Below are 15,122 nucleotides of genomic sequence, written 5' to 3' on the forward strand. Positions count from 1 at the left end.
CAAGTTCATCTACCTTGTTCCGGATGCTCCTTGCACTGAAGTAGACACACTTCAACCCACCTTCCTGTCTACTGGTACCCACCCTTGACCTAAATACAAGTCATAAATACAAGTCCTTAGTTAAAATTGTGCTGTACGGTGGCACAGTTGTTAGCACTGCTGCCTCACAGCGCCAGGGACCTAGATTCCATTCCAGTGTTGGGAGACTGTGGAGTTTGCAGTCTCTCCCAGAGTCTGCGTGGGTTTCTTCCCGGTGCTCCGGTTTCCTCCCACAGTCCAAAGATGTGCAGGTTAGGTGGATTAGCCATGGTAAATGTGCGGGGTTACGGGGATTGAATGGGGAGAGGGCCTGGGTGAGATACTCTGTCGGAAAGTTGGTGAAGACTTGATGGACCGAATGACCTCCTTCCACACTGTAAGGATTCTACGATTCTTGAAAATCGCAAATTTAAGGGAAATAACTTGGGTCCCATCGGATTCAATGTTAAAGTTGGAGTTAGGAAAAGCCAATGCGCAAGTTGAAATTCTGTACTGTACATGTGCAGCACTGTGCATTCCCAGCCAGAATAACTTGCTATGTAAAATAAATCATTGAATATGAACAGAAAATACTATACAAATTCAAATGAGATAATATTGAATCACCCAAACAATCCTCAAGTAGCATATCTTCTGCATCTCACCCTAAGCACTCCTTTTTAATTTGATTTGTCACATGAATTAGTATACAGTGAAAAGTATTGTTTCTTGCGCACTATACAGAAAAAGCATACCGTTCATACAGAAAGAAACGAGAGAGTACAGAATGTGGTGTACAGTCATAGCTAGGGTGCAGAGAAAGATCAATTTAATGCAAGGTAAGTCCATTCAATAGTCTGATGGCAGCAGGGAAGAAGCTGTTCTCGAGTCAGTTGGTTCAACTTGTTCACTCTTTCCCCAATCCACCCTCTCACTCTCATCCCTGTCCCCACTTATCCTCATTCCCACCCATGTCTCTGGCCAACTCCAAGTCATCAGTTGCCCGTCCCAACCAAGCCTGAGTCAGGCTCCCTGACCTGCACTTCTGGCCTAGATCTCCAGCATCGCTCTCTTCCCACAGCCTCAGCCACTGGCAACGGCAGCTCCATAAGAGTTTTAACAACACCAGGTTAAAGTCCAACAGGTATATTTGGTAGCAAATGCCATTAGCTTTTGGAGCGCTGCTCCTTCGTCAGATGGAGTGGATATCTGCTCTCAAACAGGGCATACAGAGACACAAGATCAAGTTACAGAATACTGATTAGAATGCGAAGATTCTAATCAGAAGATTGTACATGTGAATTATTTATTTATTTTTCAGTTAAATTTGTGTTAAAAAAATCGGAGGTTTTTTTAAAATCCAAAACAGGAAGTAGGCCCAGGAGAAGCCTGGGAAGGTTTTTGGAGGGATTAAAAGCAGGCCACACTTTTGAGCAGGCAGCGTCGGGAGCGGGCAGCAGAGTGAGCAGGGAGTAGAGTGTGAGCTGTAAGGGCTTTGGCTCACAGGGCTTCGGGGGGGGAAAGGGCAAGCAGGGGTGAGCTTTTCTTTTTCCTTTTCTAATTTACTTTTCTCTGTGTACCTTGGTAGAAAGGGTGAAATATGAGTGTTAAGCCAGTGTGTTGTTCGCAGTGCAGTATGTGGGAGGTCCTGGAGGCACCTGGCCTCCCGGACATCCACATCTGTGAGGGGTGTGTCGAGCTGCGGTTCCTGAGGGACCGTGTTAGGGAGCTGGAACAGCAGCTCGAGGATCTTAGGCTGTTAAGGGAGAATGAGGTGGTGATAGACAAGAGCTATCATCAGGTGGTCACACCAGGGCCACAGGAGGAGGCCAAGTGGGTGACGGCCAGGAAGGGTAAAGCTCGGGTGATTGAGAGTACCCCGGTGGGTATGCCCCTACACAACAAGTACTCCTGCCTGAGTACTGTTGGGGGGGACAGCCCATCTGGGGGAAGCAGCAGTGGCCGTGTCTCCGGGGTGGAGTCCGGCCCTGTAACTCAGAGGGCTAAAGAGGAGGAAGGCAGTATTAATCGGGGATTCAACAGTCAGGGGGACGGACAGGCGATTTTGCGGAGGCAGGCGGGAGTCTCGCATGGTGGTCTGCCTCCCTGGGGCTGGGATCCAGGATGTCGCTGGGCGAGTCCCAGAAATCCTGAGGTGGGAGGGAGAGGAGCCGGAGGTAGCGGTACATATTGGTACCGCTGATGTGGGTAGGAAGGGGGAAGGGGTCATGAAAAGAGAGTATAGGGAATTAGGGAGACAGCTGAGAAGGAGGAAAGCAAAGGTAGTCATCTCAGGATTGCTGCCTGTGCCACGGGAAGGTAAGGACAGGAATGGAGTGAGGTGGAGGATGACTGTGTGGCTGAGGGACTGGTGCAGGGGGCAGGGATTCGGGTTCCTGGACCATTGGGACCTCTTCAGGGGCAGGTGTGACCTGTACACAAAAAAACGGGTAGGCACTTGAATCCCAGGGGGACCAATATCCTGGCAGGAAGGTTGGCTAAGGCTACTGGGGAGAGTTTAAACTAGATAGGTTGGGGGGAGGGGATCAAAATGAGGTGACTGAGGGTGAGGAAGGTAGCTCGCAAACAGAGAAGGGTTAAAGGCGGTGCAAGAGGGTGGATGGACAGGGAATAGAGAAGGAGAGAGCTCAGACCAAAGGATTGAGATGTGTTTACTTTAATGCCAGGAGTATAGTGAATAAAGGGGATGAGCTCAGAGTGTGGATCGATGCCTGGAAGTATGATGTGGTGGCCATTACGGAGACTTGGATGTCTCAGGGACAGGACTGGATACTCCAGGTGCTGGGATTCAGATGTTTCAGGAAGGACAGGGAGGGAGGCAAGAGAGGGGGTGGAGTGGCACTGCTGATCAGGGATAGTGTCACAGCTGTAGAGAAGGTGTATACTGTGGTGGGATTGTCCACCGAGTCTCTGTGGGTGGAAGTTCGGAGTGGGAAGGGGCCGGTCACTTTGCTGGGAGTTTTCTATAGGCCGCCCAATAGTAACAGGGAGGTGGAGGAGCAGATAGGGAAACAGATCCTGGAGAGATGCAGTAGTAGCAGAGTTGTTGTGATGGGAGACTTTAATTTCCCAAACATAGATTGGAATATCCCTAGGATAAGGGGATTGGATGGGGAAGAGTTCGTTAGGTGTGTTCAGGAGGGTTTCCTGACACAGCTTGTGGACAAGCCTACAAGAGGAGAGGCTGTACTTGATCTGATACTGACCAATGAACCTGGACAGGTGTCAGATCTCTCTGTGGGAGAGCATCTTGGGGATAGCGATCATAACTCTATCTCCTTTAGGCTTGCATTGGAAAAAGAGAGGATCAGGCAAGCTAGGAAAGTGTTTATATGGAGTAAGGGGAAATATGAAGACATTAGACAGCAAATTAGAGGAGTAACTTGGAAAGAGGTATTCTCGGGGAAATGTACTGAAGAGAGGTGGCAGTTTTTCAAGGAATGTCTGTCTAGAGTTCTACAGGACAACGTTCCGAGCAGACATGTAGGTGTTGGTCGGTTAAAGGAACCGTGGTGCATGAAAGCTGTGCGGGACCTAGTCAAGAAGAAAAGGAAAGCGTACAAAAGGCTCAGAGAGCTTGGCGAAGATAGGGATTTAGAAGAGTATACGGCTTGTAGGAAGGGACTAAAGAAGGAAATTAGGAGAGCCAGAAGGGGTCACGAGAAGGCCCTGGCAGGTAGGATTAAGGAGAACCCTAAGGCGTTCTATAAATATGTAAAGAGTAAAAGGATGAGACGTGACGGAATAGGGCCTATAAAAGGTGAAGGCGGGAAAGTCTGTACGGAACCAGTAGGAATGGCAGAGGTGCTCAATGAGTATTTTGCCTCGGTTTTCACAGAGGAGAAGGACCTGGGTGGATGTACTGCGGGCGTGCGGTGGACTGAAAGGATTGAGTATGTGGACTTTAAGAAAGAGGTTGTGCTGGAATCTTTGAATGGCATCAAGATAGATAGGTCGCCGGGTCCGGATGGGATGTACCCCAGGTTACTGTGGGAGGTGAGGGAGGAGATTGCAGAGCCTCTAGCGATGATCTTGGCGTCGTCGATGGAGACGGGAGAGGTGCCAGAGGATTGCGGATGTGGTTCCTATTTTCAAGAAGGGGAATAGGGATAGCCCAGGTAATTACCGACCAGTGAGTCTAACCTCAGTGGTTGGTAAACTGATGGAGAAGATCCTGAGGGACAGGATATATGAGCATTTAGAGAGGTTTAGTATGCTCAACAATACTCAGCATGGCTTTGTCAAGGGCAGATCGTGCCTTACGAGCCTGGTGGAGTTCTTCGAAAATGTGACTAAACACATTGACGAAGGGAAGGCGGTAGATGTGGTTTATATGGATTTTAGCAAGGCGTTCGATAAGGTCCCCCATGCAAGGCTTCTAGAAAAAGTGAGAGGGCATGAGATCCAAGGGGCTGCTGCCCGGTGGATCCAGAACTGGCTTGCCCAAAGGAGGCAGAGAGTGTGTATAGATGGGTCTTTTTCTAAATGGAGGTCGGTCACCAGTGGTGTGCCCCCCAGGGATCTGTTCTGGGACCCTTGCTGTTTGTCATTTTCATAAATGACCTGGATGAGGAAGCGGAGGGATGGGTTGGTAAGTTTGCTGACGACACGAAGGTTGGTGGGGTTGTGGATAGTCTGGAAGGATGTCAGAAGTTACAGAGGGACATAGATAGGATGCAAGACTGGGCGGAGAAGTGGCAGATGGACTTCAACCCAGATAAATACGTCGTGGTCCATTTTGGTAGGACAAATGGGACGTAGGAGTACAATATAAAGGGAAAGACTCTTAGTACGGTAGAGGATCAGAAGGACCTTGGGGTCCGGGTCCATAGGACTCTGAAATCAGCCCCGCAGGTGGAGGAGGTGGTTAAGAAGGCGTGTGGTGTGCTGGCCTTTATCAATCGAGGGATTGAGTTTAGGAGTCCGGGGATAATGATGCAGCTCTATAAGACCCTCGTCAGACCCCACTTGGAGTACTGTGCTCAGTTCTGGTCGCCTCACTATAGGAAGGATGTGGAAAAGATTGAAAGGGTGCAGAGAAGATTTACATGGATGTTGCCTGGATTGAGTGGCAAGCCTAATGAGGATAGGCTGAGGGAGCTCGGTCTTTTCTCCTTGGAGAGACGAAGGATGAGAGGAGACCTAATAGGGGTGTATAAGATGTTGAGAGGCATAGATCGGGTGGACTCTCAGAGGCTTTTTCCCAGGGTGGAAACATCTGCTACGAGAGGACACAGGTTTAAGGTGCTGGGGGGTAGGTACAGGGGAGATGTTAGGGGTAAGTTTTTCCACACAGAGGGTGGTGTGCGAGTGGAATCGGCTGCCGTCAGGGGTGGTGGAGGCGAACTCAATAGGGTCTTTTAAGAGACTCCTGGATGAGTACATGGAGCTTAATAGGATGGAGGGTTATAGGTAGGTCCAGAAGGTAGGGATGTGTTCGGCACAACTTGTGGGCCGAAGGGCCTGTTTGTGCTGTAGTTTTTCTATGTTTCTATGAACAAAAACGGTGACACAAATTGAAAAACCGGGTCTTAAAGAATAAACAACGTAAAAATGAAACAAGGTTAAGTGGGGTGACTGAGGACTTACTGTAATTTAAAGCTTCTTAAAGTCACCATATCCATGATGGGTGAGGGGAAACACAGTAGATATTATATACTTAGGTTTGCAAGATTCTATGCGGAAATAATGGCTACGGTGCAGAGTTGTGGTTGAGGAAAAGAATGGTTGGAATGTCAAATACAAAAATTATAAAAACAAGAAACACAGCAAATAGCTTTTCAAACTGGGAAGTAATCCAAAACTACTGGGATCTCTTGTTAATTGCAATTAATACAATTAAAAAGGGATTGAAACAAGATCACTGAGCTCACAAATTATGAGAGAGTAGGCACAGAAAGTAATAAGGAACACAACCAGATAGGAACAGATCAGAAAACTGCACCAGGAAATGACACCATTGGAGATGTGCCAAACTAATATGAAATCAAAGGAGTCAAACCAAATACTTGTCTGGAAAAGGTGTTGTAGAAAAATAACATGGAAACCACTACCCTGTGAACAGCTGCAGTGGAAAGAGTGAAGCAGATTCTAGGTTCTAGGCTTCATTAGCAAAAAAAACAGAAAACAAACCTAAAGAGTAAGGGTGTTGCTCTCGAGACACTGACTGGGCTCCAATCTGGAGTAAAAGTGGGGAGATGCTGGCCTAGTGGTATTATCACTCAACCATTAATCCAGAAACTCAGCTAATGTTCTGGGGACTTCGGTTCGAATCCCGCCACGGCAGATGGTGGAATTTGGATTCAATAAAAAATATCTAGAATTAAGAATCTACTGATGACCATGAAACCATTGTCGATTGTCAGAAAAACCTATTTGGTTCACTAATGTCCTTTAGGGAAGGAAATCTACTGTCCTTATCCGGTCTGGCCTACATGTGACTCCAGAGCCACAGCAACGTGGTTGACTCTCAAATGTCCTCTGAAATGGCCTAGCAAGCCACTCAGTTGTAACAGTCGCTACAAAGTCTCAACAAAGAAATTAAACCGGACGGACCACCTGGCATCGACCTAGGCACCGGAAAAGACAACGGCAAAACAAACAGTCCTGTCGACCCTGCAAAGTCCTCCTTACTAATATCTGGGGGCTAGTGCCAAAATTGGGAGAGCTGTCCCACAGACTAGTTAAGCAACAGCCTGACAGTCATTCTCACGGAATCATACCTTACAGATAACACCCCAGACACCACCATTACCATCCCTGGATATGTCCTGTCCCACCGGCAGGACAGACCCAGCAGAGGTGGCACAGTGATATAAGATCGGGAGGGAGTTGCCCTGGGAGTCCTTAATATCGACTCCGAACCCCATGAAGTCTCATGGCATCAGGTTAAACATGGACAAGGAACCCTCTTAGTGGTTACCACATACCGTCCTCCTTCGGCTGGTGAATCAGTATTCCTCCATGTTGAACAACACTTGGAGGAAGCAGTCAGGGTGGCAACGGCGCAAAATGTACTCTGGATGGGGGATTTCAATGTCCACCACCAAGGGTGGGCTCGGCAGCACTACTGATCGAGCTGGTCGGGTCCTGAAGGATATAACTGTTGGACTGGGTCTGCAGCAGGTGGTGAAGGAACCAACAAGAAGAAATAACATACTTGACCTCATCCTTACCAATCCGCCGGCTGCAGATGCATCTGTCCATGACAGTATCGGTAAGAGTGACCACCGCACAGTCCTTATGGAGACAAAGTCCCGCCTTCACATTGAGAATAACCTCCCATCGTGTTGTATGGCACTATCACCGTGTAAAATGGAACAGACTTCGAACCGATCTAGCAACTCAAGACTGGGCATCCATGAGGCACTGTGGGCCATCAACAGTGGTCTGCAACCTCATGGCCCGGCATATCCCCCACTCAACCATTACCATCAAGCCAGGGGATCAATCCTGATTCAATGGAAAGTGCAGGACGGCATGCCAGCAGCAGTATCAGCCATACCTAAAAATGAGGTGTCAACTTGGTGAAGCTTCCAAACAGGATTACTTGCATGACAAATGGCAAAAACAGCAAGTGATAGAAAGAGATAAGCAATCCCACAACCAATGGATCAGAGCCAAGCTCTGCAGTCCTTCCACATCCAGTTGAGAATGGTGATGGACAATTAAACAACTCACTGGAGGAGGAGGCTCCACAAATATCCCCATCCTCAATGGAGGAGCCCAGCACATCAGTGCAAAAGAAAAGGCTGAAGTATTCGCAGCAATCTTCAACCAGTAGTGCTGAGTGGATGATCCATCTCGGCCTCCTCCAGTAGTCCCCAGCACCTCAGCCAATTCGATTCACTCCATGTGATATCAAGAAACTGTTGGAGGCACTGGATACTGGCAAAGGCAATGGCACTGACAACATTCCGGCAATAAAACTGAAGACTTGTGCTTCAGAACTCGCCGCTCCCCTAGCCAAGCTCTTCCAGTACAGTTACAACACTGGCATCTGTCCAACAATGTGGAAAATTGGCCAGGTATGTCCCATACACAAAAAGCAAGACAAATCCAACCCAGCCAATTACCGCCCAATCAGTCTACTCTTGATCATCAGTAAAGTGACAATAGAAGGGGTCATCAACAGTGCCATCAAGCAGCACCTGCTCGGCAATAACCTGTTCAGTGACACCCAGTTTGGGTTTCGCCAGGGTCATTCAGCTCCTCACCTCATTACAGCCTTGGTTCATGGAGAAAAGAGCTGAACTCCAGAGGTGAGGAGAGAGTGACAGCCCTTGACATCAAGGCCGCATTCGACCGAGTGTGGCATCAAGGAGCCCTAGCAAAACTGAAATCAATGGGTATTAGGGTGCAAACTCTCCACTAGTTGGAGTCATACTTGATACACAAGAAGATGGTTGTGGTTGTGGAGGGTCAGTCATCTCAGCTCCAGGACACCTCTGCAGGAGTCCCTCAGGGTAGTGTCCTTGGCCCAACAATCTTCAGCTGCTTCATCAGTGACCTTCCCTCCGTCATAAGGTCAGAAGTGGGGATGTTTGCCAATGATTGCACAGTGTTCAGCATCATTCGCGACTCCTCAGATACTGAAGCATTCCATGTTCAAATGCAACCAGATCTGGACAACATCCAGGCTTGGGCTGACAAGTGGCAAGTAACATTCGTCCTACACAAATACCAGGCAATGACCATCACCAATAAGAGACACTCTAACCACCGCCCCATGACATTCAATGGTGTTACCATCACTGAATCCCCCACTGTTAACATCCTTCGGGTTACCATCGACCAGAAACTCAACTGGACTCACCATATAAACACAGTGGCTACAAGAGCAGGTCAGAGGCTAGGAATACCTCCTGACTCCCCAAAGCCTATCCACCGTCTACAAGGCACAAGTCAGGAGTGTGATGGAATACTCTCCACTTGTCTGGATGCGTGCAGCTCCAACAACACTCCAGGACAAAGCAGACCGCTTGATCGGCACAACATTTACAAACATTCAATCCCTCCACCAACGATGCTCAATAGCAGCAGTGTGTACTATCTACAAGATGCACTGCAGCAATTCACCAAAATCCTTGGAAAGCACCTTCCAAACCCACGACCACTTCCATCCAGAAGGACAAGGGCAGCAGAGAAATGGGAACACCACCACCTGCAAGTTCCCCTCCAAGCCACTCACCATCCTGACTTGGAAATATATCGCCACTCCTTCGCAGTCACTGGGTCAAAATCACGAATTCCCTCCCTAACAGCATTGTGAACCATCCCACAGAACATGGACTGCAGCGATTCAAGAAGGCAGCTCACCACCACCTTTTCAAGGGCAATTAGGGATGAGCAATAAATGCTGACCAGCCAGCGACGCCCATGTCCCATGAATGAATAAAAAAAGGATTGATGACAATACCGGAAATATTAGGACCTCCAAGATGCTAGCTGATTTCAAGAATCTAAATTAAAGAATGGTTTAGAAGATGGGCTCAGCACAGAAGAACCACCAATGTGGTCTAATTGAAGCTTTAAAAATTAGGACGATATATTTGAAGTAGCCAATTTGTTTGTTTACCTTGACCACAGGTTAAAAAATAAGGACAATTTAAAAATTACAAGCAGAGAATTCAGATAAATAATTTGCACAAAAGACAAAAAAGTCAATGCCATAAAACGGTTCAGGAAACAGAGAGTAGGAGTAGGTCATTCAGCCCTTCGAGCCTGCTCCACCATTCAATATCATGACTGTTCATGACCGATCATGACCATGCTCCCGCGCTCTCCCCATACCCCTTGATGCATTTAGACCCTAGAAATCTAGCTTTTTCCTTGATAAATATATTTAGTGACTTGATCACCATGGCCTTCTGTGGTACAGAATTCCGTAGGTTCACCACCCTCCTCACCTCAGTCCTAAATAGACTACCCTGTATCCTGAGACTGTGGCCCCTTGTTCTAGACCTCCCAGCCAGAAGAAACAACATTCCCGCATTGTCTGTCCAGCGGTGTCAGAATTGTGTACATTTCAATTAGATCCCCTTTCATTCTTCTAAATTTCAATAAATACAGGCCCAGACAACCCAATCACCCCTCATACAACAGTCCCAACTTATGAATTTTGGAAAGAGGGATGGATGTGGGAACAGTCCACACTGAGATCAACTAAAAAAGGACAGGTTTGCAGTGCACTTATTCATTTGAACTATGGTAAAAGCTTCCTATAACTGTAATAAAAACAAAATGAAGTAGCATCAAATTGCAATTAGAACAGCCCCAACTAGAACTTCTCAATAGATCTTGGTCATTAGGGACTCAATAAAATAGAGAATTTCTAGTGAGCACTACAAGCCTGCCATGGTCACCAATCTATATTCTCCTCACTCCCCCAATCACACCCCCCTCCAAGAAAGTTATTTCTCCAATATCAGTATGGAAGAAACATTGCAGCTCATAAATTATAACACCTATTTCTGAAATAAAACATCTTCCCAAAATCTAGCCCATATTTTCCTAGGTCATTTCAGAAGTTTCTATAGCTTTCAAAAAAAATTACGTACATGTTATTTTAAACATAGTTTTCCTTTCATTTGCACGTGAGGAACATTTATTCCAGGGGTGGCCATCCTGCAGCTTACAGCTGCATTCAGCTCTTTTAACATATAAAGTGCGGCTCACAGATAAACATGGCTGTAACTTATCATAGAAAAGTTACATTGCATGGAATAAAAAGGGACAAGGGCAACACAGATAAAAAATTGGCCAAGTAATAAGGAAACAGGTCAATGGATATTTTTCAGGTTGGAGGAAGGTTTGCAGTAAAGATCCCCAGGGGTCGGAATTGGGACTCTTGCTTTTTCTGATATATATGTTAATGATTTTGAAGGATCTTGCTGTGCAAAATTTCCAGATGATAAAAAACTTGGAAGCATTGTAAACTGTGAGGAGGACAGTATAGAACTTCAAAAGGACATAGACAAGTTGGTGGAGAGAGCATTAAGGTAGCAGATGAAGTTCAAAGCAGAGAAGTGTGAGGTGATGAATTCTGGTAGCAAGAACGTGTGCGCGATGATAGTCGTGTAAGTGACATAGAATCCTTGCAGTGCATGAGGCCATTCAGCCCATCAAGACTGCACTGACAACAATCCCACCCAAACCCTATCCCCGTAACCCCACATATTTACCCTGCTAATCCCTCTGTCACTAAGGGAAAAGTTTAAAAAATTCAGTTTTATGCTACAGTCAGTTGGTATATCTGGCAGGAATGCAGCTTAGAGTTTGGGAGAGCAGGATAGTTACTCATTTCAACCTTGCAAGTACTTATTTTAAGTAGAACTAATGGACTTTTGTTTACTTAAGTTCCCCTAGGATTTCTGATTAGTGCGATTGACCAGGTCATGTGATGATGTGGTCAGTGTACAGAGAGAAAAAAGCTTTTGCAGAAAGCAGTTGAAGCCTGGTTGAAGTTGTAGACTTCTTGAATTCTTCCTCTCTCTGAAGGCTCCAAGACTGCTTAAAGCCTGGGTTTGCTAACTGTAGTTATTTAAAAATAGGTTTGATCTACATATGTGGCTTATTTGGAACTGGAACAGTCATAAGCGAGAAAGTATAGTTGTTTGCTTTAATTTTTTAATATTGTTCAATTGTTAATGGTTAAACTAATTCATTTGTTAGAGTTATATTTAAACTGGGTTATTAAATAAAGTTTGTTTCATTATAAAGGATCCCTACTTTGTCGGTGGAATAATTTCTGGAAAGAAATATCCTATCCTCACATTTATGCCAAAAAGGAAAAATTGTTGGGGGCTGGTCTGACTTCCTAATGTAACTTGGGGTCCTGGTCTGGGATCCTGATACATGGAAAGACAATATAAAACAATGGATACAATTCTTAAGGGGATGCAGGAGCAGAGGGATCATGAATCATTGAAGGTGTGACATGTGGAGAGCAGTTTGTAAGGCATTCAGTATCCTGGGCTTTATTGATAGGAGCATACAGTATAAGTGCAAGGAGGCTATGTTGAACTTGTATAAGACAACAATTAGATCTCAGCTCAGTTCTGGGCGCCATATTATAGGAAGGATGAGAATGCATTGGAGTGAGTGCAGAAGAGGCTTACAAGAATGGTTCCAAGGATCAGAAACTTCAGCTATGAAGATAGAATGGAGAGGTTGGTGTAAGATTTTGATAATTCTAACAACTTTTAGAATCTGTAACTAATTTGGATTTTAAAACAGAGAAACAAAGTTATTTTATTGTTTTGTGACTAAGTTCCTTGAATCTCGAGTTGAAACAGCTGTATGGTGTTTTAATTGTTCACAATACAAAACTCTTGAGGGCCTAGGGAAAAGGGATGAACACTTGTCTTTAGTCCATATGGCTCTAGTTACACGGCTGAAGTAACACAAGCTTATTTACACCCTATGGCCAATAGAGGAGGTGAATTTGGACTATTTCCAAAAAAAGGAGGAATGAGAGGCTGAGGGTTACAAGTTGAGAAATTGTAGTCTTTGTTGGCACAGTGATACCATGGCTTCTGGGATATGACTATTCTGGACACAGTTCAACATCACTTCTAAAAAAAAGACATTGGTTGCGCTATCAACACCAAGAACTCTTACGATCCTGAGGGGCAAGAAACTTCTATGATGTCTTATTGCTTCTTGAATATGTAAAATCTTGCTTGATAAATTCTATCTGATTTATAATTACTAGTTACTCATATCTCATTGTGGGTCAAGCACAACTGAGGATCCTAGTGTTAGAAATCAAAAATTCAGACCTGAAGAGAAATTTTTAATTAAAAATGTTTTATATCTCAAAACACAAAACTTTACACTGGAAAGAAGGCAAGAGGAGATTTGATAGAGGTGAGGGGATTTGATGGAGTAGATTGGAAGAAACTAAAAAAGATCGAGGATGAGGGGGAACAGATTTAAAGTGGTTTGCAAAAGCAGCAAACATGATGTGAGGAAAAAAAATTCACAGCAAGTGGTCAGAGTCTGGAAAACACTGGAGAGCCAGTGCAGACACAATGGGCCAATTGGCCTCCTCCTGTTCTTACCCCACTCTTACCAATTGCAAGATCAGAGTGTTACATGCAAAGATTCTGCAGACAAGTCCCTTTTCTCCCTTTATGAGTATCATTGAAGGTTTTAGAAGGTGGCTAGAAGGTATTTATTACAGTCATTGCATTTATTATAGGCCACACCAATTTGCATGAGCAGTTGACTTTCCTTCCCTATTCTTAGGCTCTAGACCCTGCTGGGGTTGCAAGTAATCCTTGGAAATGACCAGCTCAGTAAATTTGGATACAGTCAATGACCTGGACAGGCATAGCCCACTTTGAAAAGTCATCTCCACAGTAGGATTTCATTAACCCAGCAGTGTGGCTGGATTAGCAAACCAAAATCATTTTAGATATAGGCAAATGTAAAAGTGGCTATCTGGTGATGTGAAATGCTACATCCATTAATGACAGTAATTAACTCATTTTTGTAACAAAATTTGTGTCACACTGTCATTTTTCTGAAGACATTAACAGTGCCAAAATAGCCAAGGAAAGAATTTCACACTAATACTGTAGCATCCTGCATTATAATTTAAAGAGCACATTCAATACCAACCACTGGATGCAAAACTATGTTACCTTATAGAAGGAATCCATAGATAGTAGAACCACCCAGGGAACATCCAAGGCCTCAATGATCTTGTTAGCCACTGTGGTTTTGCCTGAAGAACTTCCTCCACACAAACCTGGAAAGAAAAGTTAGCTTTAAGTACATGAGGTTAATAAGTATGGAGAGGGAACATCAACAAGGCAGAAGTGAGGAGTCCAATGCATGATTGGACTGCATTCTGAATTCTGGGAATAGTATAATGAAAGTTATGAAGTTTCCTTCAAAGGTGTCTGTGCTTGTTAGAATGAGCCAAAGTGCATCTTTAAATTGGGTAATGGGTTTACAAATACATATATTTTTAAAAAGTGAAACTGTGGTTGTTGAGCTTGGGGGACAGGTGGACATTTAGGTCAGAGTTTTTCAAAGTGGGGGTTGTGACCTGGGTCAGGGGATGTTGAAAATGGGTCGGCAGGTATCCTGTTAAAAAGAAATATGGGTTATTCTGTGCTCCTTTTCAAAACATCGTGAGATGTTCCGTGACCCTGTTCAAAAGAAAAGCAGGATGTTCTGTAGAAGTTGGTATGATAATGAGGATATCTCCACTTGGACAATGAAATAGCCAGCAGAAGGAAAAGTTTAGTATTGCCTGATACAATTCAAGTTATGTGCATGTTATGAAAGGAAAAGATGAGATGCATTTTTAAACATACAGTAAATCCAGTTTAGATTGCCTCTGTCACAGCAGTACTGCAGCTCGCCTGGTCAGTGGATAGCAAGGAGAGGCCATTTTGTAAAAGGTGGATTGTTGGGAAAAAAGTTTGAAAACCACTGGCTTAGGTAACTTAACAATTTTTAAAAATTTGTTTTATTAAAAGGTGTGGATAAATTTCTCTCTCTCATTTCCCCAATCTAAATTATGGCCAACTCACTAAATATTTTATGAACAGTGTTTGGGGTCTGGCACTAATGCCACTCAGGCATATGCTTAAAACTCATGACTGCTGCAAAGTTGTAAAACAAATTCAAGAGGAAGCCACAGTACCTAATTAATAGCATTCAAAATGACCAGTGCAACTGACATTCAAAATGACCAGTGCAACTGACATTCAAAATGACCAGTGCAACTGACATTCAAAATGACCAGTGCAACTGAAGCACTATTATCGTATAAAAAAGCAATAAGGAGGAAGAAAATGAAATATGAGTGTAAGCTAGCTAATAATAGAAAAGATAGAAAGAGTTTTTTTCAATATATAAAAGGTAAGAGAGGGAGGCAAATTGGTCCCAGCATCATTCAGTTGAATCATTGGACCACTGGAAAATGAGGCTGGAGAAGTAATAATAGGGAACAAAGAAATGGCAGAGGAACTGAACAGTTACTTTGCACCAGTCTTCACGGTGGAAGACACTAGTGGGATGCCAGAGCTCCAGGAGAATCAGGGGGCACAGGTGAGTGCAGTGGC

At 44.8% G+C, this 15,122-nt stretch overlaps 1 protein-coding gene across 2 annotated transcripts in view; it reads right to left on the bottom strand.

The window, feature by feature from the left end:
* Positions 1-15,122, bottom strand: part of LOC144493672 (uridine-cytidine kinase-like 1) — an 83,421-nt gene that overhangs the window by 49,398 nt on the left and 18,901 nt on the right. For both annotated transcript variants that reach the window (XM_078212967.1, XM_078212968.1), the window contains exon 3: positions 13,689-13,795. In XM_078212967.1, the coding sequence (XP_078069093.1) occupies positions 13,689-13,795 (107 nt within the window). The remainder of the gene's footprint in view (positions 1-13,688; positions 13,796-15,122) is intronic.

The sequence above is a fragment of the Mustelus asterias genome, chromosome 5, assembly GCF_964213995.1.
Source record: "Mustelus asterias chromosome 5, sMusAst1.hap1.1, whole genome shotgun sequence".
NCBI lineage: Eukaryota > Metazoa > Chordata > Chondrichthyes > Carcharhiniformes > Triakidae > Mustelus > Mustelus asterias.